General features: G+C 36.1%; 2 protein-coding genes across 2 annotated transcripts; both read right to left on the bottom strand.

Moving 5' to 3' along the window:
• Window positions 1-8,233: 8,233 nt before the first annotated feature.
• Window positions 8,234-8,557, bottom strand: LOC121260228. The gene has a single exon (XM_041162064.1). It carries the CDS (start codon window positions 8,555-8,557, stop codon window positions 8,234-8,236), a length of 324 nt encoding a protein of 107 aa, XP_041017998.1.
• Window positions 8,558-10,803: 2,246 nt separating this feature from the next.
• On the bottom strand, window positions 10,804-11,638 carry LOC121260453 (zinc finger protein 6-like). Its single transcript, XM_041162336.1, has one exon. The coding sequence runs from the start codon at window positions 11,564-11,566 to the stop codon at window positions 10,970-10,972; it is 597 nt and encodes a 198-aa protein (XP_041018270.1). The 5' UTR covers window positions 11,567-11,638; the 3' UTR covers window positions 10,804-10,969.
• Between the last annotated feature and the right edge of the window lie 11,385 nt (window positions 11,639-23,023).

Genomic DNA, 23,023 nt, shown 5'->3' with positions numbered 1-23,023 from the left:
ACCCGAGGGCCGAGAGTGATAAGTTCGCAGACCCCTGAGATGCGACGGTCGGTGTTGTCCTAGGACAAAATGAGTTGGATAAATAGATCCAATTCAACAATTAGTTCCAGGTCGGCCATGCCGCCTGACATAGTTAATGAGAAAGACTGTGCTTTTGAAGCAACAGAGTCGCCTATGCTGGGATCATGGAAGATTCCAAAACTTGATGTTAGCACGATCTATCGAACCAATTGGTTTGAAAGATCCTTACACACACGATCTTGCTTGCGTACTGTTGAACAAACTTATGCTATTTCTAAATCTCAAGAAAAATGTTATCTTTTCCCTAAAGAACAGATGATTAAATTCTTGCAGGAAGGATTTAGATATATACATATTGGATCTGTCCAGATTGCTGCCAAACCTTTAACAAGGAGAGGCATCAATGCATCCGTACTGTTTTGCTTAAAGGATGCCAGATTCAATAATTTTGAAACAAGTATTCTCGGAATGATCCAATCCTCTTTGACGGATGGACCAGTCCATTTTAATTGCTTTCCAGATTTAACTCTTGTCATTGATGATAGACATATTTCAAAATGTTTAACTTTAAACATTTTAACTTCTGGTTATGATATGCTTGAGGGAAGCAAACCCCTTACTTTGATTTACAGGATTTATTATCGTCTTTTAAAAACGAGTTTAAATCCAAAGGCTATTGCAAAACCCATCCAGGGAAAAACTCTTCTGATCCAGAGCTCAACCCCAGATGCGGATGTTTCAACCCCAAAAATGATTTTTTGGAAAGATATAATTCTTCCCAAAGAATGGATTTTGGAAGAAGAGGTTCCTCCAATTCCTCAAAACCCTATTGACAGTTACCCAAGTAACATTCAACAGTATTTGGATGGAATCATTAAAATTAGTTTTGATCAGACTAGATCTCCAGGGCTAAGAAGAAATTCTTATGCTGGATCTAGTTCTTCTTTTGAAGGGTCAGAAATTTCAGTAAGAAGAGACCAAAATCTCAAACAGTTTCTGGAAGATTCTGTTAAAACTGCCCAACCTGTTAATCCTGTTTTAAAACTGAAAGGACTTTCTACGTCCTCTCAAGTTACTTCTGCTTTTTACTCCGCACAGGGTGCTGGATCCTCTAAAGACCAGCCTATTCATAATGAAGCCGATAAAGAAGATGAATCTCCTATATCACCCACAGCTTCAGATATGGTAGCTCCTGTTGCACCACAGGTTCATCACAGCCTAACTGTGTTGAATAAACCATTTGCGTTTGATCTTGTTTATCTTTTTGAAGAATATAAACTTTCAAAAAATAGTGATAAGCGAAAAGCTTACCATGCAAAGTATTCTGAAAAAGAAAAATAACGTGTTAAACGGAAATGGAAAGATGAAATGAATAAGCAACAAAGGCATATTCTTTTCTTTGATTTTGTCGAAAATATTTATGTTTCTAACAATACTTTAAATGTTGTTAAAACTGATTTTGTCAATGAAGAAGGTAAAATAGTAGTCCAATCTAGCCATCCACCTTTGGAGACTATTCTCATCACCCACAAGGGAGTTGAGATATCGGCTTCACCTTTCAAAATCTCGGAAACTGTTTCCAGAGATCCTGAGAAGGACAAGATTCTCAAAGAAACAAAAAAGGTTATTTCTCAAAATAACTTTGTGAATCTTGCTCTTCATACGATCGGACAACAGTTAGATCGGATTGAAGAAAAGGTTGAAAAACCTGATCCTATTCCTTTGGTTTTGAATACAGATCAACCAAAGAAAATGATTGAAAAACCTTTGATTATCTTACCGGAAAGTCGAGCTAAAATTGATTTTAAAAATCCTCAGGCAAAGACTTTAGATAAGATTGACCAAATGCTTAATGATCTGAAAAAAGAATAGCCTTCTACTAGTGCTTTGTCCAACAAAGCAATAGAAGAAGAAGTTCTTATTGAAACTACAGATGAGCCTTCTAACGATCACTCCTCTGAAGAAAAGGATCTTGATTTACTTGAAAAGAATTTTCAAGATATAGTTTTAAAACCTGAAATTGCCAGATTCTCTTCAAAAGGACCCAAGCCAATGAGTCTGACGAAGAACTGGTATTCCAAGCCTACTCCTCCTGATTTACAGTTTGAAGAAAAAAATTTTCAAAACCAATCTTCTTACTCTGCCGACAAGGTTTACGAGTGGAATATTGATAGTTTCTCTGAACAAGAAATCATGAATACCATGAGTAAAATGTCTCTTGTTGCAAATGCTTATGTAAACAACAAGACAACTTGATATTGTTAAGATTTTAACACAATGATTTTCCGGTGTTTTAAGAAACTGGTGGGATAAACACCTAACCAGAGATGCCAAGGAAACCATTCAGAATGCTGTCAAGTGTAATGATGAAGGGTTACCGATTTTTGATGAATCCATTGGAACAGCCCAGTCTGATGGAGTTAATACTTTGATTTATAAAATTTTAAAGCATTTTATTGGCACACCATCTGACATAACTAGTCGTATCAGCGACCAGTTAAACAATCTCAGATGTCATCAGATGTCTGATTATAGATGGTACCAAGATATTTTTATTTCCAAAGTAATGCTTCGCGATGATAGCCAGAAGTCCTACTGGAAGGAGAAATTTATTGATGGTTTACCTCGCTTGTTTGCCTATAAAGTGAAGGATGAACTTACTATTGCTGGGTCTCTTAATTATGACACATACACCTATGGTGATATTTGTGCAGTAATAAAGAAACTTGGTATTAGTATGTGTAATGATCAAAGAATGCTTCGAGAACAGATGAGAAATAGCAAGAAAGCCAAATACGAAATGGGAATATTTTGTGAACAATTTGGACTTCCTGCTATAGCTCCCTCAAAAAGGAAGCACAAGTTTTCTAAACCTCATGGTGGTATCAGGAGAAAACCTCATGATGAATTTTATAAGAAAACTTATAAAAAACCATTTGCTAAGCCATTTTCTAAGAAAAAGAAACCTAAAGATTCTTCTCAAGGAAAATGTTATATCTGTGGCAATCCAGGGCATTTTGCTAATAAATGTCCCCAGAAAGCCAAAAAAGATAAAAAATTTAAAAAGAAACTTAATCAGTTGAATATTGATAACAATGATAAAGAAGAACTATTTCGACTCCTAGAAATAGCTTCGTCTTCATCATCTGATATCCTTGATTTCAGTTCTAGTGATTCAGAATATCACTCAGAAACCGAATTTCCAGATTCTACTGGTCCTAAGCTAGGTTACAATTGTAATGATACTTGTTGCCAGATAAAAGGTAAGACAATTCATGTCTTAACCAAATCTGAAGAACAAGAAAATTTATTGCTAACCTTGATTTCTCAAATAACAAATCCTGAGCTTAGAGAAGAATATCTTCTTAAGTTAAGAAAGGTTATGGTCTGTCAAGAACCAGAAACCCCTAAGCAAAGGATTAGTTTTCAAGAAACCTTGGAAAGATTTCAAAAGAAAAAATTCAAGGAAATTTCTACAAATGATCTCCAACACGAAATAAATCTTGTTAAAAAAGAAATCGTTGAACTCAGATCTGAGGTTAATAACCTTAAGTCTGAAAATGAGATTTTAAAACAAGAATTTTTAGTGTTCAAAATTGACAAACAACTTGATCAAGATATCCCTTCTGATAACGAGCAAACAAATGATTCTGGTTCAAGCCAACAGGAGTTAGCTGCTGATAACCAGATTTGTTTAATCCATCATACCATTCCTCCAAAATGGTTTTCAAGGGTCACCATTGTAGTCGCTCATGATTTTCAATTCTCTGTTGTTGCTATGATTGATTCCGGATCAGACCTGAATTGTATTCAGGAAGGACTCATTCCTAGCAAATATTTTGAAAAATCTTCTGAGAGATTATTTTCAGCAAATGGATCTCAAATGAAAATAACATATGAGCTTAACAACGCTCATGTCTGTCAAAATAATGTTTGCTTTAAAATCTCATCTGTTTTAGTTAAAAACATGTCTGACAAAGTGATTTTAGGCATTCCCTTTATTTCTGCTTTATATCTTTTTTTGACTGAAAAAGATGGTATTACTACCGATCCTTTTGGTCAAAAGGTCAAATTCAAATTTGCATCTCGGCAAGAGATTGATCAAGATAAAGGTTTGAAATCTTCGCTTTTTACAAAACAAAAGCATCTGAATTTCCTCCAACAGGAAATAAGGCACAAAAAGATTTCTGAACAATTATCTTCGCCAATTTTACTTTCAAAAATTGATGATTTTAACAAGCGTCTTGTTTTTTATGTTTGTTCTGATTTACCGAATGCTTTTTGGCATAGGAAGAAACACATCGTTTCTCTTCGCTATACCAAAAATTTTGATGAAAACACGATCCCCACTAAAGCGAGACCAATTCAGATGAATAGTCAGACTTTAGAATTCTGCAAAAAGGAAATTGCAGACCTGTTACAAAAAGGCATAATTAGAGAAAGCATGTTCCCTTGGTCCTGCCTAGCTTTTTATGTCTGAAAAAATGCTGAACTAGAGAGAGGTACCCCTCGCCTAGTCATTAATTACAAACCCTTGAACAAAGTCTTACAGTGGATTAGGTACCCTATTCCCAACAAAAATGACTTAATTCATATGTTGAGCGATGCTGTAATCTTTTCCAAATTTGACCTCAAATCTGGGTTTTGGCAAATCCAGATAACCGAGTCAGACCGGTATAAGACAGCTTTTGTAACCCCCTTTGGTCATTTCGAATGGAATGTAATGCCATTCGATCTCAAAAATACCTCTAGTGAGTTCCAACACATTATGAACGACATTTTTAACTCGTTCTCAGCTTTTACCATCGTTTATATAGATGATGTCCTTATTTTTTCCAAATCTATTGATGAACACTGGAAACATTTGAATTCGTTTTTAGATATCATTAGACTCAATGGTCTTGTCGTTTCTGCGAAAAAGATCAAATTATTCCAAACCAAGATCAGATTGCTTGGTTATGATATTTCTGAAGGGAAAATCAGACATATCCAAAGAGTCATTGATTTTGCCGACAAATTTCCTGATGTCATTCTTGACAAAAATCAATTACAGAGATTTTTAGGATCTCTTAATTATGTTGCCGACTTCTACAAGGACATAAGGAAACAATGTTGTCCCTTGTTCAAACGACTTCTTTCCAATCCTCCTCCTTAGACAGAAATCCATACTAAAATAGTGAGAAAAATCAAAGCACATGTCAAGACTCTTCCGTGCCTTGGTATCCCCACTTCTGATTCATTTAAAATAGTTGAGACAGATGCCTCAAATATTGGTTATGGTGGCATTCTGAAACAATCTGTTTCACCAGGTTCTTCTGAACAAATTGTTCACTTCCATTCTGGAACCGGGAATTCTGCACAAGAAAAATATAGTACTATTAAACAAGAGATTTTATCTATAGTACTATGTATTTCTAAATTTCAGTCTGATTTATTAAACAAAAAGTTTTTACTTCGCATTGATTGTATGAGTGCTAAATTTGTTTTAGAACAAGATGTTCAAAACATTGCATCAAAATATATTTTTGCATGATGGCAAGGTATTTTAAGTGTTTTTTATTTTGATATTGAATATATCAAAGGCACTAATAATTCTATCCCTGATTTTCTTACCAGAGAGTTCTTGCAAACACCCAACCATGAGCGTAAGCAAGAAGAAAGGAAAAGAGAAACAGAGAGTAAACCCCCCACCTCCAATACCCAGTATAAAACTCATCAAGAATGAGTCTGGATCCTCCATTGTGCCTAGTGCCCTTTCAATAGCACTGGATATTGCCAATAGGTTCACACCTCTTGGTAAAATTGCGCAACCAACGACCTTCGCGTCTACGGTTTCTACACCTTTTGATCCATATGCGAAAACAATTGCATCAAAAGGACCTACTTTGATTACTCCTCAGTTTTTCCTCCCAAAAGGAAAATCTGAATATTTGAAGAAGCCATTTATTACTCATCTGTTCCATATAGAGCCTAACCGTTCTAACTCAACAGATCCGTTCAAAATAGCCTCTTCCTATTTTCCCCCTAATTTTCACTGGATACCTGAAGATTCCTCCAAAAATCTCCAGTATTACTCCAGTATCTTGATTCTCACCAACTCTCTTGTCATAAAACCCATTTATAATAAGAATGACTCCACTAAACTGATTTACCACAGTTCTTATATACTCCGAGTCATGACTGAGGCCGAATGGGGAACAAACCCATGGATCCCAAAAAGACTCGCAGACTCTGCACTGAGTTATAATTATTTTGATTACATAACTGCCTGGAGACGTTTTATGTTTTTCCAAGTACCAGATATGAGCCATTCATGGTTCATCAATTTTGATACAAGATTCAAAGGAACTTTTCCTTACTGGTTTCTCCAATGGTGGGACCAATTTGGATTAATCCAGCAGAATCTCCCTGAGCAGCTCGCCAGAGCTTTTACATTTTATCAACAAGTTGCTAGTACAAAACTGAACCGGCATTCACAGATGTTTCCTTATGAGCTCCATTTTTGCAAGAACTACAAACTACCGTGGATCTTTAAATGGACTTATGAGAAAAACGCTGATATAATTGACCGAGCTTATTTCACAAAATGGTAGGATAGGTTTGGATATACTGAAAAAGTGATTAACCAGATGATTAAAGATTTCCCTCAAGTCGCTCCTGATCTCCAAGACAAGAAGGAATTTCCAGAAATCAAATCTGGTTTACCAACCCCCGAATATCCTCTGATACTTCGGGCCCCTAATTCACCAACTGCTTCATCAAGAGGAAAAGCCACCAGCTCATCCTCAAAGAAATCTTCTAAGTCTGCTAAAGATAATATCCTCAACAGACTTGGTAAAAAAGATTTAATAAAATTGTTGGAGCAACAACTGTCTAAGTCTACGAGTGATAATTCTGATAACGATGAGAATTCAGAAGCATCCTCAGAGGCTTCGTACAGTAACATATTCGGTCATGATTCAGAAGGCATTCCAAAGCTAGAAGATGATTGACTACTACTTGAGATCAAAGAAGACCAACCATAGTCCTCTTTGAGATAATTGTCACTTTGTACCTAAAAGCAGCCGCCCACAGAGACAGCTGGAAGACACAGAGTCGACCGAATTCTAATTTGTCGTCTTGCGCCAAAGCAGCCGCCCACGAGGACAGCTGGAAGACACAATGATGACACTATGAGCCCCGTGACCAAACAGTCCTCACTGTTCACTTACGGAATGATTTACTGTTTTACTTTAATAATTGTAAACAGGAACTCCTTACACTATAAAAGGAGAACTTCGTTCTGAGCTAAGGCAGAACTCAAACCAGAACCCACTGGAGAGAAAACTTCTGACCCTCTCTACCCTGTTCTTGAGTCTCCTTAAATACTCTGATTTCTGTAAGTGTAAATCTACACTACCTTGTGCTTGTAATTAATTTAAGCTTGTTAATTTTAATAAAGCTTATATGTTATTACAATTAATTATGCATACGCATACATGCATATGGTCGGTTCAACCGCTTGTTTATTTTATGCTTGTATAATTTAATTATTGTGTAATATATCTTGTTATATATATATATATATATATTGATGCGTTAGGTCACAATCACCAACTTCACAGGTAATGAAAATATGAGATTGTATTACATGCGAGACTGTCCAAAAGAGAAAAAACTATTCCACTTCGAGAGAGAGATTAAAAAAATAAAAAATAAAAATTATGGATGATGAAAAATATTGGTCGAAAACAAAAGGAGTTGGAACTTTGGACCCAATTCCTGATTGCTGTATGGGCTTTAGCTAGGATGGATATACACAACACACAGCTCCTTGGTTGGACGGTTGTGCGCTTTAAGCCCATTCTCCCCCTCTCTTTTGCATTACTTGTGCATACAGAAGCCATGTGCTTATCCTAATATAGTAATTTCCTATCTAAAAATCCTTTATATAATTATCGAAATGAAATAAAATTTTCATTAAACACATCCAAGGAACCAGATGCCACTATTTCTGAATTTAATATAACCCCATTATGAAAAAATAAAATAAGAAAAGAAAAAGAATGTTATATAGATTGAACTTTCTTTTTTGTTTTGGAAAAAAAAAAAAAAAAATGGAGAGAATAAAGGAGGATCCCACTAGATCCTGCCACATCAGAATCCGGGATCACCAGACGATGTGTCTGGTAAGACATGGCATGATCTACGCCGTTCGATCGTTTAATAGAATTTAGTATCCATCTCCATGGACGATCTGAGAGCACTTGTTCTTGACCCAACGTAGCCCTTTCCTCAACGAAGCCTTGACCTTCCCTTCGACCGTATAAACCTTATACATGGCGATCCTCTTCTTCCTCTTCCTTTCGGGGTCGTTGAAGCCCCACGGCTTCGACGCTGGCTGACTGGGTCGAGTCACTCTGCGCGGAACTGGTGGCAGATCCGACGAGCCAGGCCGAGTCGCGTAGACCTGGTTGGAACCGAACCCCTTTCCACTCACCACCTCGAGCCTCCGGTCACCTCCAACGTACAGATAATCCGACCCGAAACTATCCATTTTGGGCAAACGGAGCTTGGGTCGTACAAGATGGAGGAGAGAAATGCGGAGGCACTAGGGTTTTAAATGGGGTGGCAGGCGAAGTTAGGGTTTCAAGGAGTGAGGGGTATGCTTGGAAAACAGTAAATGTATGGAGGAGAAAACCGAAAATTCGGAATGTTATTTATTTGTGGATTCCAGTGGTCGCAGAGCTCGAGGGTACTTGCTTGGATTAAAGAAAGAAAGGACTACTTGATGTTAGCTGGAAAAAGCATGATGATTTTGGCTGTGGACACATCAGTTTCCCGGATCTTTTGTTGGACAAATTAGCATCCTTTGTTTATTCCTTTGCTTTTTGGGTGCCAAGTTGACTGCTTTTTGTTCTATATTTTTTCCTTTATGGTCACCAATTCTTTGCACTTGATCCCAGAGGGAAAAGTTTAGGGGAAAAAAAGGTTAGTACAATTTTCCCTATGCAAAAAGATATGGATTTGATATGGGGAAATTTTCGCCCTTTCAAGTTTCATCACCACGGATCAACATGAAGATTTTGATTCCCTAACGTTGTCTACCACCCTCTTCAGCTTTTCATTCTAAACATGCAATGTTGATTTATGTTCTATTTTTCATATCAAAAACACTGTATATACTTATTGATAGATTGGTTGCGTCACTTTTTTTAATATGTTTGCTAAAGTAACAGAACTCTAGTTCAAAAATGGCAATCTATTGAATATTACTTTTTTTCCCCGTGTTTGCCTCACCTACAAAAATTTAAGGTCGCACGGGTCGGCGGGAATGTGCTTTTTTAGTTGTATTTGTGGGTTGTTTTTGTGCGTTTCGAGTTTGTCTACACTTAAGTTAAACTCAGAGTGTTTCCAAACAATCAAGTACCCGTAGTATTGTCTAGCTAATTCACCCATCTTTTTGGTAACAATGCATCAACGCATTCCGTTCAGCTTCCATCAGTACTAAGTTAGACTTTCTTTGAGTTTGATATGTTGATGATGTCGTGCGGAGGAAATTAATTCATTAGGATCACATGTATGAATATGACAATTGACACTAAGCCCCACTAACACCCCCCAACCCCCCTCCTTTAATTTTTAATTTAGTATATATGGACATATATTCTCTAGTGATCTAGAAGCTTATCTTCTTTGTTTGAAATCCGATCTCTCATGGTATCATGTAATTAGCTAGCTAGCTAGGTTGGTTAGTCATGTTTTTTAATCCGATAGTAATTTGATGCATGGATTTTTCTTTGCCTTTTTAGGTTTGCTTTATTACCCAAATAATTAAGATGGATGGATGGTAGCCATTAGCGACCTTGCTGCCTGCGAGCGCAAATCTAGTGTCCCTGATCTCCCCTCTGGCCACACATATAAAGCCTATATGAGCATGCAGCTCATCGTCACTTATAACAAAAATCAAATGTCATTGAATTTTCACAAGTACTAAATATATATATAGTGTATTAAGTTATGAAGCCACGTGTAGGTTTAGTTAAGTTAGCTAGTTTGTATATAAATAGAATTAGACGGATTGTAACAGACGGATTTCATTTTTCATTCAATACAATTTGGAATATTTCTTTCCTTTATTTCATTTCTTCCATATTCTGAGAATAGTGGCTCTTACCGATCAACAAAAAAGGCAAAATCTCACTTACAACCATCATTTCGATATTTGTCAAGTCCATATACTCTCATTAATTACAATATTGATCTATTTTCATGGTTTAATTATGAAGATCAATAAATTCATTGAACAGTGGTGAAGCCAAACTTAGACAATTGGCATGTTCTTAGATCCGTTTACCACGTACGTTGCAGTTTCACGTATATCTGGGGTAGTACTGTATGTAGGGTGGAAATCAAAACACACCAAATTCAAGTGATTAAAAAGGTACTAAAATTGGACTTTAACGTTTGAGTACTTAAAACTATGTCGTGAGATATTATTGAAATTAAACTGATCCGTTGAGATAAACTGTTTATCATTATGCTATAAATACTAGGTTTTCCAGATAGGTTGTCCGTTACATGTAAAACCAGTAAATGAACGCATCCTTTTTATTGCTGAAAGTCCTGTACCCAACATTTATCGACCATTCTATACTTTTACGTATATATAGTTCCAGATGCTATATATAAATTCCAATTGTCTCGTTGATGATCGATTCCCCAGATCAACGCATTGATCTACATTTGCTCATTAAAGCACACACCATATTAATTAATAGCAAGGAAGAAGGAAAAGTAAACTAGACGTACAGCTCAAATGGCCTTTTTTTTTTATTGGAATTTATAATTAGCTCTTGTTTGCCAACCTTCAAATGGGAACTTCAAATGCAAATCTTAAAAAAGACTACGAAAAGAGATGATCAGGTTCCACGCATGCATTCAATACGGTCCATAAAATCTAGCTATTTTAATTTCCAGAAGAAGACAACTTTAGATGAAGATCAACATCTACCTCCCCTTCTGGCAACTTACCTGAGAGTTCAGCAAACGACTGCGCATTAGCACAAATCTGCACAGGGGTTGTCACGAAGAAGCGAGAAGGAAATGATGAAATATTCAAAGGCTGCCGTGATAGATAAAAATTTGGATGTGCCTGCTGTAACCCTGAGTCGAAGCTAGCTGCAGCAGCAGGATTGCGAACTAGTCTTCTTGGATAAATCGACGGTACTGTTGATGATCTCACGGCGTGCGAGCTTAGAATTGGTGCAGCAGCTGCTATAGACTGTCCACTCTGAAATTGGGAACGCCTCGCTCTTTGACGCTCTCGCTTGTGTGCATTTTGGTGGCCACCTAATGCTTGGGAGTTAGCAAAAGCTCGCCGACAAAATTGACACATGAATTTGGTGTGTTTTAGATCTCCGAAATGTTCTCTCCTGACTCCTAGTTCTTGGTGTTGCGTTAATGGAAAACCGAATAGTTTCAGTGTCGAAGTGGGGTTTTCATCGGACATAGTATTTGTGGATTTCAATTTGCCTGCTGGAGTACTCGAGCTTTCAGCTGCCATGCAAACAGAGAGAGTTTACACTCTGACATGCATGTTAAAGGAAAGGGAAATGCCCTACATATTTATATATAGAGAGCGGATTTATAACTCAGAATTTATATATCTTTTAAAACAAATCAAATTAGCTAGCTTTTAGCCTTATCGTCAACAATGAACAGTACAGAGATGTAATACATGTGCTCTGAGATTCTCTCTGAACTCTTTTTTTTTCCCCCGTAGGTTGTCACAAAAGTTTGATATTGATAAGTTGTAGACTTGACCATGCAAACTTTTCTGTCGCGGTACACTGCATGGTCGATCAGTGGCTCGGTCCTTCCCTTGGATTCTAGTACTGTGCATACATTGGCCAATAGCTACTTTTTTTTTTTTTTTTTTTGTAGGCTGGCCAATAGCTACTTGCTAGTATAAATGCAATATATATCTTGTACGTACGTTCACGTGGAGCTAAGCAGATAATCCTGACGACGGATGATGGTGAAATTTCATTATATTTCATTAAAAACAACCCGCGCGCCCGAGAAGAACGGAAAATTAGGTCATTGTACATCCATTGCATGAATGTTTTAATCTAAAAGGTTGCTGCTGCATGCGCTTGTTTCTGATTATAATTAGCAGATAATTTGTTCCAGCATCTAATATTAGTACACTCGTTCGTCCCATGATGTCTTTTAACATGACGTGAATGACTCCATGATGTCTTTTAACAATGACGACTCAGTGCGGTTTCCCAAGCTAGCTCCTAATGTCACAATTACCTACTCAATGCACAGATATTGGATGATCTAGGATATATATGTTCTCAACCAATATCATGTGTACCGCGTGTTGGTCAATTTTAAAGTTGTTCGATCGTAAGGCTAATTACATGATCCGTTTGCTGAGAAATTAAGAAGCAGATACACCCTTCTGTTTTCTCCTTTTGTATGGGTTTAATATCTTATATAATTGTACGTTTAGGTTTTCTAAAATGATTCAAATTTATTTTTTAGATTGGTATTTATTAGTTTCAAGGGAAAGTATCCTTTTCGTTCGTCACGCCACCTGCAGTTTTCATTAATTTTTCAGAAATGCTTTAGGTTACGAATTTGGGATTAAATAGTGTTTTGAATTTTTTTTTTTAACTTAGTGATTAAAAAAATATTTTTTAATAATGTTGTGAATTTTTTATTTTTTTCAAAAATATTTATAATAATTAAAAAAATACATGAAAAAATAAATAAGTGAAATGTACTATTCGATAAACTCATTCGGGCCACTTATTCGTAGGGCTCTTAATTTTTATCCGTCTTAACTTAATATATATATATATATATATATATTGTACCATATCTATAGAGATAAGATAGAAATTAAATGTTACGTTTTGAGACAAGAAAGAAGCAGATGGAAAAGTGCTGATCATTTCGACAACTATATATCAGATTCGAAGCAGGTGTTGTTTAAAATCTCAATTAGTTGATATATTTAATTTAGTAAAGCATTATTCTTTTATCATTAATTTTTTCATTTCAATCATTGATATTTATATTTTAAATTATTTTTATTTATATAATTTATATATAATTATTTAAAGTATACGAGATAATTAATATATGCTGTTTATTAATATGTCTTAACATGATTGTGATATAGATGTTATTATATATATGTTAAGTATTCTGCTGTACATACTTTTCAAGAATATACTTCTCTTATTTGAGGTGACAGCCTAACTATAGCCCTGATCTCATACCATAGCAACTTGCAAGAGTGTAGGGGCATATATACGGGCCCAGAGAAAAGAAAAAGGCCGGAAAAGTGAATGTGCATGAGGAAAAGATGGAAGACGGAAATAAACCTCGAAAAGAATCCGAAGATTGCAGTGCGTAGTGGTAGGATGTCTAGGCATCTGAGGAGGATATAAATCATTTCTTTTTGTACTTTGCAGAGCATCGTTGTCATCTCAAGGCATCACGCGTCGGTTGATGATAAGCTTATCGGTGGGATTGGGTGTCGGCCACTGAGGTGTGCATGGACATGCTGACGCCCCCGTTGCCCTCGTGGTGGGTTTCGATCATGATCACAGTGCCTCCCATTAATTATCCTTGCTACTTTGATCGATTGACACTCTCTCTCTCTCTCTCTCTCTATAAAACATTTAGCTCTCCAAGTGTGATCTAGGTGAATCTATTCGTTGAGATAAGTTCTTGTACGGAACTAAATCGTCGTCGATCGATAGGAAATAAAGATGAGAAAATAGATAAATAATGGAGAGAAAAGACTATTTTTTTTTATATTAATACAAAGAATAATATTAAATATAATCGTATATAAATTTTACATATTTTTTTAAATAAATGAATAAATTTAAAATCAATATAAAAATCTTTTTTTTTTAATAGAATTGTACAAATTACTTACATATTCAATAGCATTTAACGTTACTAGATCTAATCTAAAATATATAAAGATATACATACGGAAGTAATCAAGACAAGCAATATTAGAGATGGATACAGTTTATATTGGATATTATATATAGCAACCAACTCCTTTGTTTGAGGAAAGACACTAACCTTATAATTATCTTCTTGATGGCCGACTTAAACGCACTCGCCTAACACTTTTAATTTGTGTATATGAAGAGACAAGCAACCGCACCTATAATGGAAGACTTTAATACAAACACTTTTGAACATATAGTGACCAAGTAGTACTACATGTGTCCATTTATTGGCTGGAAACTTATAAACACCATGTCCTTGACCTTCAACATCGATCCGACTTGCATGGGCATAAACAATTAATATGATCCAACCCGAGTTGAGAGTTTTACTTAAAAAATAACTTGATCAGCGGTCTAAGACCTAATCGAAGTCGCATCATGGATCTATGAGAGATTGACACGTAACACAATAGTCCAGTACTACTTATACATTGCATGATCACCAACCTGCAGCTGGGACATGATTTTTTCTTTTTCCTTATATTTTGAGAAAGGATAAAAAGAGTTGGGCTTGAATGGAGGATGGAAGTCATCCCTTTCATTTCTTTCACTTTTGTGTCCAACCAGAGATAAGAAAGAATGTCTACATTATGAATATCGTTTTCCTTCCATAGTACTAGATCTCATTTTTCCTCCATATCAGAGGCACTAAATCTTTCCAAGTGATTCCCTTAATCATTATCACGGCTGGCTTTTCGATCTTTAATTTGTTGTCGCTTTCATTACTACGTACACAAAATCATAGCTATTGAAACTATATATATATATATATATATTTATATATATATATATATAACATGAGCAGAAAAGAATAATGTATGTTAAGCTTTGATTAATTGACATTAAACTTTCCTTTATTCCGACCAATTACCAGTAAGGGAATATATATATATTTATGTAGGTAGGTATTTTTTTTTTTTACTAAGTATTTATATATGTAGGTGATTAGGACGTTAATTACTAAATATTGGTGTTGATGTCGTGTTTTGCGGGCATGGGCAACTTCACGCCGGCAGTGTTCGAGCGATCACCTGCACAGTAACTAAGGGGGACCTTGGGGTCCGTTAATCCTCCAATACTTAAGTCAGTAATAGTGATAGAGATAATAAACAATAATGGAGACGAGAATGTAAGGTGATAGTGATTGATTACCTTGCTTGCTGATGATAGCGCCTTATTTATAGTTACCGACCTGATCTCCACGATAGTAGGGTGTTGCATAGCATGAAATGATATGTTTGCGCTGTCAATTCACCGAGCTACCCCTATGGAGTCACCTCGCTGAGTCTATAAAGTGCTCAGGGTGGCTGGGTATTGCTCGGGCCTTGGGCCGTGTTGAATGCGGCACGCCTTCTGCTCTGGACCGCATTGAATGCGAAATGCCTTCTGCTCTGGACGACATTGAATGCGGCATGTCTTTCATCAATGCTAGGTGTAAACCATCTGATATGAACTAGGCCAACTTTGGTTCTCATCACCATCGCAAGCCCTTTCGCCTGACACCGAATGCTAGGTTCCTTCCCTCTTAAGCCTTGCATATACTTCCTGTTATGATCAGGATCCAACTCGAGCATCATACCCGAGCCCTGACCCAAGTACTACTGTGCACCTGAACTCTAATCTGGCCCATGGCTTCAGCCCAGTTCCACCCAAACCTCATATCTAGGTTGTAACCTGGGCCCTGCTCTTGGCCCAACGTAAGGGATTTTCTCCCTTCACAATTGGCTATCTAAGAGCGAGCTATAGTTAGGTTAAGGCCTCGTTTGTTTTTACAAATGAGATGAGATGAGTTGAGATAAAAGTTGAAAGTTAAAAGTTGAATAAAATATAGTAAGAATAATATATTTTTTTAATATTATTTTTGTTTTGAGATTTAAAAAAGTTAAATTGTTTATTTTATTTTGTATGAAAATTTTTAAAAATTGTAATAATTAGATGAGATGAAAAATTTTATGAAAATGAATGAGTACTAAGAGAAAAAAAAATAATAATAGGCACTCTGGATTTGTATGTGTTCAGAGAACGGCCTGAAGCACCTACGTACAATTAACGTCGTCATAGAATGTTTGTTGGGTAAGTGTTTCTTTTCACAAAAGAAAAATTATTATTAGTATAGACTCTACACGTCAATTTGAAAATAAAATAATTCTATTTTTTAAAAGAGATAATTATAAAAATTCCTTGATTTATTTTATTAAAACTTTTTTAATTACTGCTATTACAGAAAAAAAAAATCATAAATTCTTAACATTTTAAGTAGACGAAATAAAATTTTAAAAGTACTTTTCGATATAATTGGGTGAGGAAGACAACGCTGGCTTCGCCACTGAATGGGGGACACTTCTAGGGCTGTGCCCATGTGCGCTCTTACTTCCGCCAGCAATGCTAGCTTTCCATAAAATAATTTAGACGACTTTGGGAAATTCTTGTACACTGAAACAGGCAAAGCTGATCTGCCCCCACCACTCTTTATTAATGGTGTCCAATCGTACGTTGTTCCCATCCTGCATTGTTTGGAGTCCGGCAGTCGGACAAAAACCATTGAGTAGCTAATTCATAATTCGCCCTGCGAGGGTATCATGATGATAACCATATTGCCACTAACTGCACGCATTTCAACTACTTTTTTTTTTTTTACAGAGATGATCGTACGTCATCGTTAAATATCATGTATTGCATGCCCAGACCTAAGTATGTCATATATTCACTGTGGATCGATGTTTTCTAGGATATCGATCAGGACGTTAAAGTTGTCAAATTGACCCAGTAGCTTAGAGTGTTCTTTTATTTTTATTTTTTGTGGGTTTTGGCCGATTCTTATCTTTATTGTATGTGTTCTTTTACTTTTGCTTCAGCTTCAGAAAAAGCTCCATCAATTGAAAGAAAGCTTCTGTAATGGCCGGGGAACTTCCGGTTCAGACGGTGACTTTTGCCCTTTTCCATCGCAGCTCCATGCATGGAATTAAATGTGATGGGTGTCCCTAGTCATGCATCTTTTGAAGGGCGTAATAGATCATTGCATATATGCCCTAGCTATAGCTTGATATTGTACTGCCATCGTGAGTTTGCTTGATGAACCTTTCACGCAAAAGCGCAACCCGGCCATAAATCATAATGTGCTCTGTCCCCAGGATTTGCAATCCTGAGTTCAAGATCTTGTTTTCCCCTATCCGCCAAAACAATCAGAAGCTGGTGCTAATGTGTCGGATACATGCACTTCAATATTTTACGATGCATGGCATGATGCCAATTGCCAAGGATATATATGCGTGCTATATATATATATATATATATAATACAATACGGCTACTTAGAAATTAGACCTATACCTGGGATTCAAGAGTACTAGGATCATATCCTCCGCTGGATACTGTCATTTTCACTTATTGCTCACTGACATGAGGTGACTCAATCCGAACGAAACAACCTAACTAGCTGATCTATATATAATGGTTGGCTCTAGAGCCACGGGAGCTGTTATTGGGCCTTCCTCTAGAATATTTTATAATATTTTTTACGCGTATTTTTTAAAAAAATAAAAAAATTTACAACAATATTAAAAAATATTTTTTTAATTATTTAATAGAAAAATTAAAAAAAATCCAACGGAAGCAATATCAGCAGAAACTCCACGGAATTAAAGAGTGGCGTTTTCCATATAATAATATGGGAAGTGGCATGAGCAATATATATTTTAAGAGTAATGCTATAAAATTATATTTTCATTTTGTTTTAATTATATTAAATGATATGTGTTGTATTTATTATTATTAAATAATAAAAAAATATGTAACAAATAATTATTTAATAATAATAAATATTTCACATTATACCTAATAAGATAGTAATATGATAATTTTCATATTCAAACCCCCCATCATTAATCTCGAAACGCGCGTTATTAGTTCCTGAAACGTTTATTGAGATCAGAAAAGATAACATTATTGCGGCTGTGACTAGCAGATACTTTCTGTAAAGTTATGATTACCAATGGTACACAACATCTCGAAATTGTTGAATCCTTAAAGATTCCCTAGCTAGCTATCCTGTCCTTATCAGGAAGGGACTTATGCCTGTCATGTAATACATATAAATGACGCAGCATTCACACCATTTTGAATGGCTATGGATTTCTCATCTGTTGTACGTAGGTCAGCTATATATACAAACAGTAGTACAATTAGCAAGCTTGTTGATCGATCAAGTTGGTGCGCACATCTTGTCACTAGGTAAACACCCTTTGCGATAAAAAAAATATATATATATGATCGTGAGTACTTTGAGATTTTCAGATTTTGTGATCAAGACTAGAGTACGTCAGATGACGCCTATCCATGCATGCCACCTGTGTTAAGGATCGAAGAAATTGCAGAAATATTGTAAACCAAAATATCAAACTCACGACATTGTTATCTGGAGTACAATATGCAATCTGATGATCTCATTGGTCGGCGTTCTTATTTTTCAGGGTTTTTTTTCTGAGTAACTTGTAAATTTCCAGCAATATTAAGAATTATACTTTATGTAAATTTCAGACCCAGCACTGATCCCCACACACTAATTCATGTCATGACATCTGTACTATGTAAGCCGTACACTAGTATATATAGATTAATCTAGCTAGCTAGAGCCTTGTGTCCTTGCTTTTTGAATGATGATGTTTTTAGTAATTCTCAAGGGAGCATGCATGTTCGTAACTCGTAACTGCGCGCCATCATTCAGAAGTACTACTAGGTGTTGGGTCGAAGACAAATAGTGGGAGTCTTCCAATGAAGCCTTTGTATAATGCGAAGAAAAAGTATTTATTGGGAGTTGTGACTTTTGTCCTTTAATGATGATCATGGTATTGTTATTTCGAGTTTTTTTTTTTTTTTAAAAAAAAAAACAAGTTAATTTCATTAAATACCAAAGCTGTTACGTGAAGAGGGCGTGAGATTTATTTGAGACAAATATCTTGGTCTCTACCCCTATTCTACAATAGGAAATCATCTTAAATAAAGATAAAAAAGTATTTATAAAAAAAAAAATGATAGATGCACTGTCACATATTGTTTAGAGTGGATTTTTAAAGAGATCCACGATCCCTCTTACAAGATTACTAGTTAAGAAAAACAGTAATATAGAGTAGTCAAAATCCAAGCCGAGTTAGCGGCAAAGACCAATACAGGCAATGGCGGCCCGTGTAGGACACGCGCCATCTGAGGAGGTGAACGAACGAGCAGATTTGAAGGACCTGAGGCCTCTGAAATCGGTGGGGCCGCGCGTGGTCCCCAAAGACCCTCTGGTACGCAGCTGCGACTGAAAAACCCGCACAGCTGTGGCCACACGTGCATCGAACTCGCTTAGCAGAAGCGCATGCTTCTTCTGCGAGCATGAAGATCGATGATCAGAGAGGCTAAACCGACATCGCGTGTTGGTCGGAGGTTGTCGGAAGACTGTAGATCGGAAATGATCGGCGCTAAGGAGAGAAAACTAGAGGAAAAGTTGGATAAAACTAAAGGATCGGGCTTGATTGCATATGTTATATATTAAACCTGTGATAATTACTACCTAAGAGTGAGATTTGGTCTTTTCATGCTCATATTTACGTATTCCAACATAAATACAGCACATGAGAATTTCTATGAGCCTAGCAGCTAGCAGCAACATTAATTTAAAGACAACATATATATATATATATATGTACGTTTTTTTATGTCTTCCGATCTCGGTTATGGTTTGAAATTAAAAGCAAACTCTTGTTTTTTTTTTTATCAGCAATTAATCTTTTATTATATGAACATTAATTAATCTAAAGTATACCAAGAAGTTAAAAATGATGGATATGGAGACGAAAGAAAGATGGATAAAATAGCACAGATGATCAAGATGATCGGTAATTATTAAATAGTTCTGAAGAACATATATATGCAGGTATTCCTATTCTATCACAAGATATCATATTATTAAAAATTAATGCTTAAAAAATAATTTAATAACATAACAATTTATATTAAAATGAAATTGTCACGATCATACATGACAGATCGAAGCATCTAATAACTTTTCAATGAAGATGACATAATTTAAGGATAACAATGTACGTACATTCATGGGTCATCAAGAAATCATGTGGGTGAGATTTTATCTGGTTTATTATGAAAACCAGAAACAGAGTGTGGCAGAGAGGCATCAAAATATCATATGGGTCCAACAATTCGATGTCGAAGCTGGGAGAGGTCCAGTTTCAACGAAGGGATTTCATAGTTAGCAAGTATGATCATGACTTGGGTGCAAAAATTGGAACTTTCGCCAGATGTCCAACTCAATGCATACATTTTAGCCCAACACTCTCGATCTACGCACATATTCCTGCCCCCTTGGGCAGGTTTTGCTCTCTCTCTCTCTCTCTCGTGCATGAGTAATGTCTGGATCATAAGAAAACCTGAAAAGTTAAAACCCCCATATCTTTTTGGGCCATTTGGGCCAAGTACTTCCAAATTTTTACTGTGTAGCTTTTGTGGTCAAATAAATTATAAAACCATTGGGCAAACTCATTATCAGCTTGTGCGTTTTATCTTTGCACACATCACAGCCTCATAAATGTAGGAAAGATAATAAATAACATTGGTATGTGAATGACCCTTTTCATTCAGAAAATCGTAATCTGTTTTGAAATTGTTTAGAGTTTAGTTTCTGATATTGACAGAATGAAGCAGGGGAGGGAGCAAAAGCAAGTTGGGGTTTGGGAACTAGTATATAGATCATGTTAGAAATAATATCAAATCAAATTGGATTGAATAGAAAATCATTAGACCTCGTTAAAGAAAATCATAACAATTTTGTATTGAATAGAAACTGCATCTCTTGAAATCTAACCGGAAAGTGGAAACTCATCGATACCATATTTTGACATGTTGCATGTATGTTACATGGATAAATTCTTTTAATGTAGCCTTGGCAAATTAAGAATCAAAGTGGGACAAAAAAAAAACAAAAACTTCTCTTTTGGAGTACAATTTCATCATTTTCTTGAGAGAACATTATTGTGTGCCTGTTACTGTTACAAAAACCGAGGTAAAGAGTCTTGGAATCATGCAGAGGGTAAACAACCATGTATAAAAGCAGAAATAAAAACAACTTTTGTAGGGAACGTGACCCCCCTGAGATCCCTAACATGACTAAAGAACTATCTTTTCCATCTATTTGTGCATGAAGAACATTCATGGATTTTATGAATGGAAAGGCCCCAGGAACAATATTGACTAACCAAAATGTGTGGCTTAAGGAAGTATGATTTGGGCCCTTAGATACTTAACATGTTCATTTTCTGCTGGAATGATGGTAACACTCCAATCTCATGACTCATGAGTTGATAGATGCTCATCTGCAACAGTTTCGAGTGCACAATCTCTTCCTGGTAACTTTGTGGAGCAGGTTGGGGACATCCATTTTAGCTGGAAAGAATTGTTTTGAATGGTTCATCTTTGCCTTGTGTTGAAGATTTGATCAACTGTAATTTGTGGAGTTCCTTTGCCATTCTAGTTGACTATTGAGATCACATAATTCTTGAATTTTTAAGTCTCGAGAGCTTAGAGAACTCTACTCATTGTGTACTTGATTTTTTCAATTTTTTTCTCAACTCAATAAATGATCAGCCTTGTCGATTCCATTGTCTGCATTTGTAAAATGAGCTGGTGGGCTTATGTTTCACTTTCCAATGCTAAGTCTCTCTAGGGATTTGGGAGTGTTTTGAACGAGTATCATTTATAAAGCACTGTAAATAGATAAAGAGGATTTTGTTGTTTTCCATTTGTAAGAAGAGAACTGTCAACGTGAGCATTGTAACAAAGAGACCAAGTTCGTGCAGAACAGAATGTAAGAGTTGAAGACTATATGCTATGGTTTGTAGACATTATAGCAATAAAGACAAAATCCCAGAATAAAAGACAATTTCATAAGATTGCATTGAACATAAGGAAGTGACTTTTATACATCTAATTCTGAACAACCAGTACATTCAATCCAGTACACCTCAAACAGAAAGCATAGTTCTACTTTCCTACTGTACTCTGGTCATCAGCCAATGATACTTTGCTTAGCCTACTTGGTAATGTCCTAATATCAGTGGTTCTAATATTTCTGCTTCCGGTGCGGCGGCTGCTCGGACCATGAAGTGCTCTGTGTGCAAGTGCTTTTCCAAAGTAGGATGTTGCTGGTCGTTTACTGTTTGCTGATTGTTCAGTTGAACTGTCTCCGATGCTGCTACTCTTGGTATTTGAAATCTCAGCATTTGCCTTCTCTGCAGCCATTATTTCTGTTTTACTTTCAACCTAATGATTGGAAGCAGCTTTTGGGAGGGAGGGAGGGAGGGAAGGAGAAGGCAATGCAAGAAGCAATGTAGACATGGCATGTGGCTAGCTTTATATAGTCTTGAAAAGAAACTCGATTGGGTGGGTAGAAGTGTTCTATGAGTTTGAGGCTGTAAATAGTGTTGAAATTTAAATCAGACCAAGGGAACCTTGACTTAAAGTTGGTTAACAGCCGAAAGAGACTACTCATTAGCTTTTTCACCAACTTAGAAGTTATGTGTCTTTGATGGGAAGAAATCAAATATACCAAAGTAGAAGATCCATTGATTTGTTCTGTTATGGACACCTTTGATTTATTTTAGTCGATATTTAGATTATTACCACTTGTCCTTTTTGGCAAGGCAAGAATAACGACCCTTACTATTGTGTAAGCAGAGGTTAAACATGAAGATTCGATTCCTTTATGAGGGAGGGAATTATCATTTTATCAGAAACAGTGGGGATTTCCAATCACTAGTAGCCAATATTCTCTATTGATTGGAGTTCCTAAGGTAGCTCTTTCATGGCCGATGATCATTTTTGGCAGCTTGAAAACTGATATACAAAATGATATGATTTTAAATCAAGTACATACAATAAGCTCGAGGTCCTAGGATAGGCAAGAATGCACCCCTCAAATAT

The sequence above is a fragment of the Juglans microcarpa x Juglans regia genome, chromosome 4D, assembly GCF_004785595.1.
Source record: "Juglans microcarpa x Juglans regia isolate MS1-56 chromosome 4D, Jm3101_v1.0, whole genome shotgun sequence".
NCBI lineage: Eukaryota > Viridiplantae > Streptophyta > Magnoliopsida > Fagales > Juglandaceae > Juglans > Juglans microcarpa x Juglans regia.
Note: the sequence above shows the minus strand (reverse complement) of the source record. Positions and strands in the feature narration are given on the sequence as shown.

Bases quoted from the DNA above. Each gene is read 5' to 3' on its own strand.
- LOC121260453 (XM_041162336.1), bottom strand. From the start codon at position 11,566: ATGGCAGCTGAAAGCTCGAGTACTCCAGCAGGCAAATTGAAATCCACA.
- LOC121260228 (XM_041162064.1), bottom strand. From the start codon at position 8,557: ATGGATAGTTTCGGGTCGGATTATCTGTACGTTGGAGGTGACCGGAGG.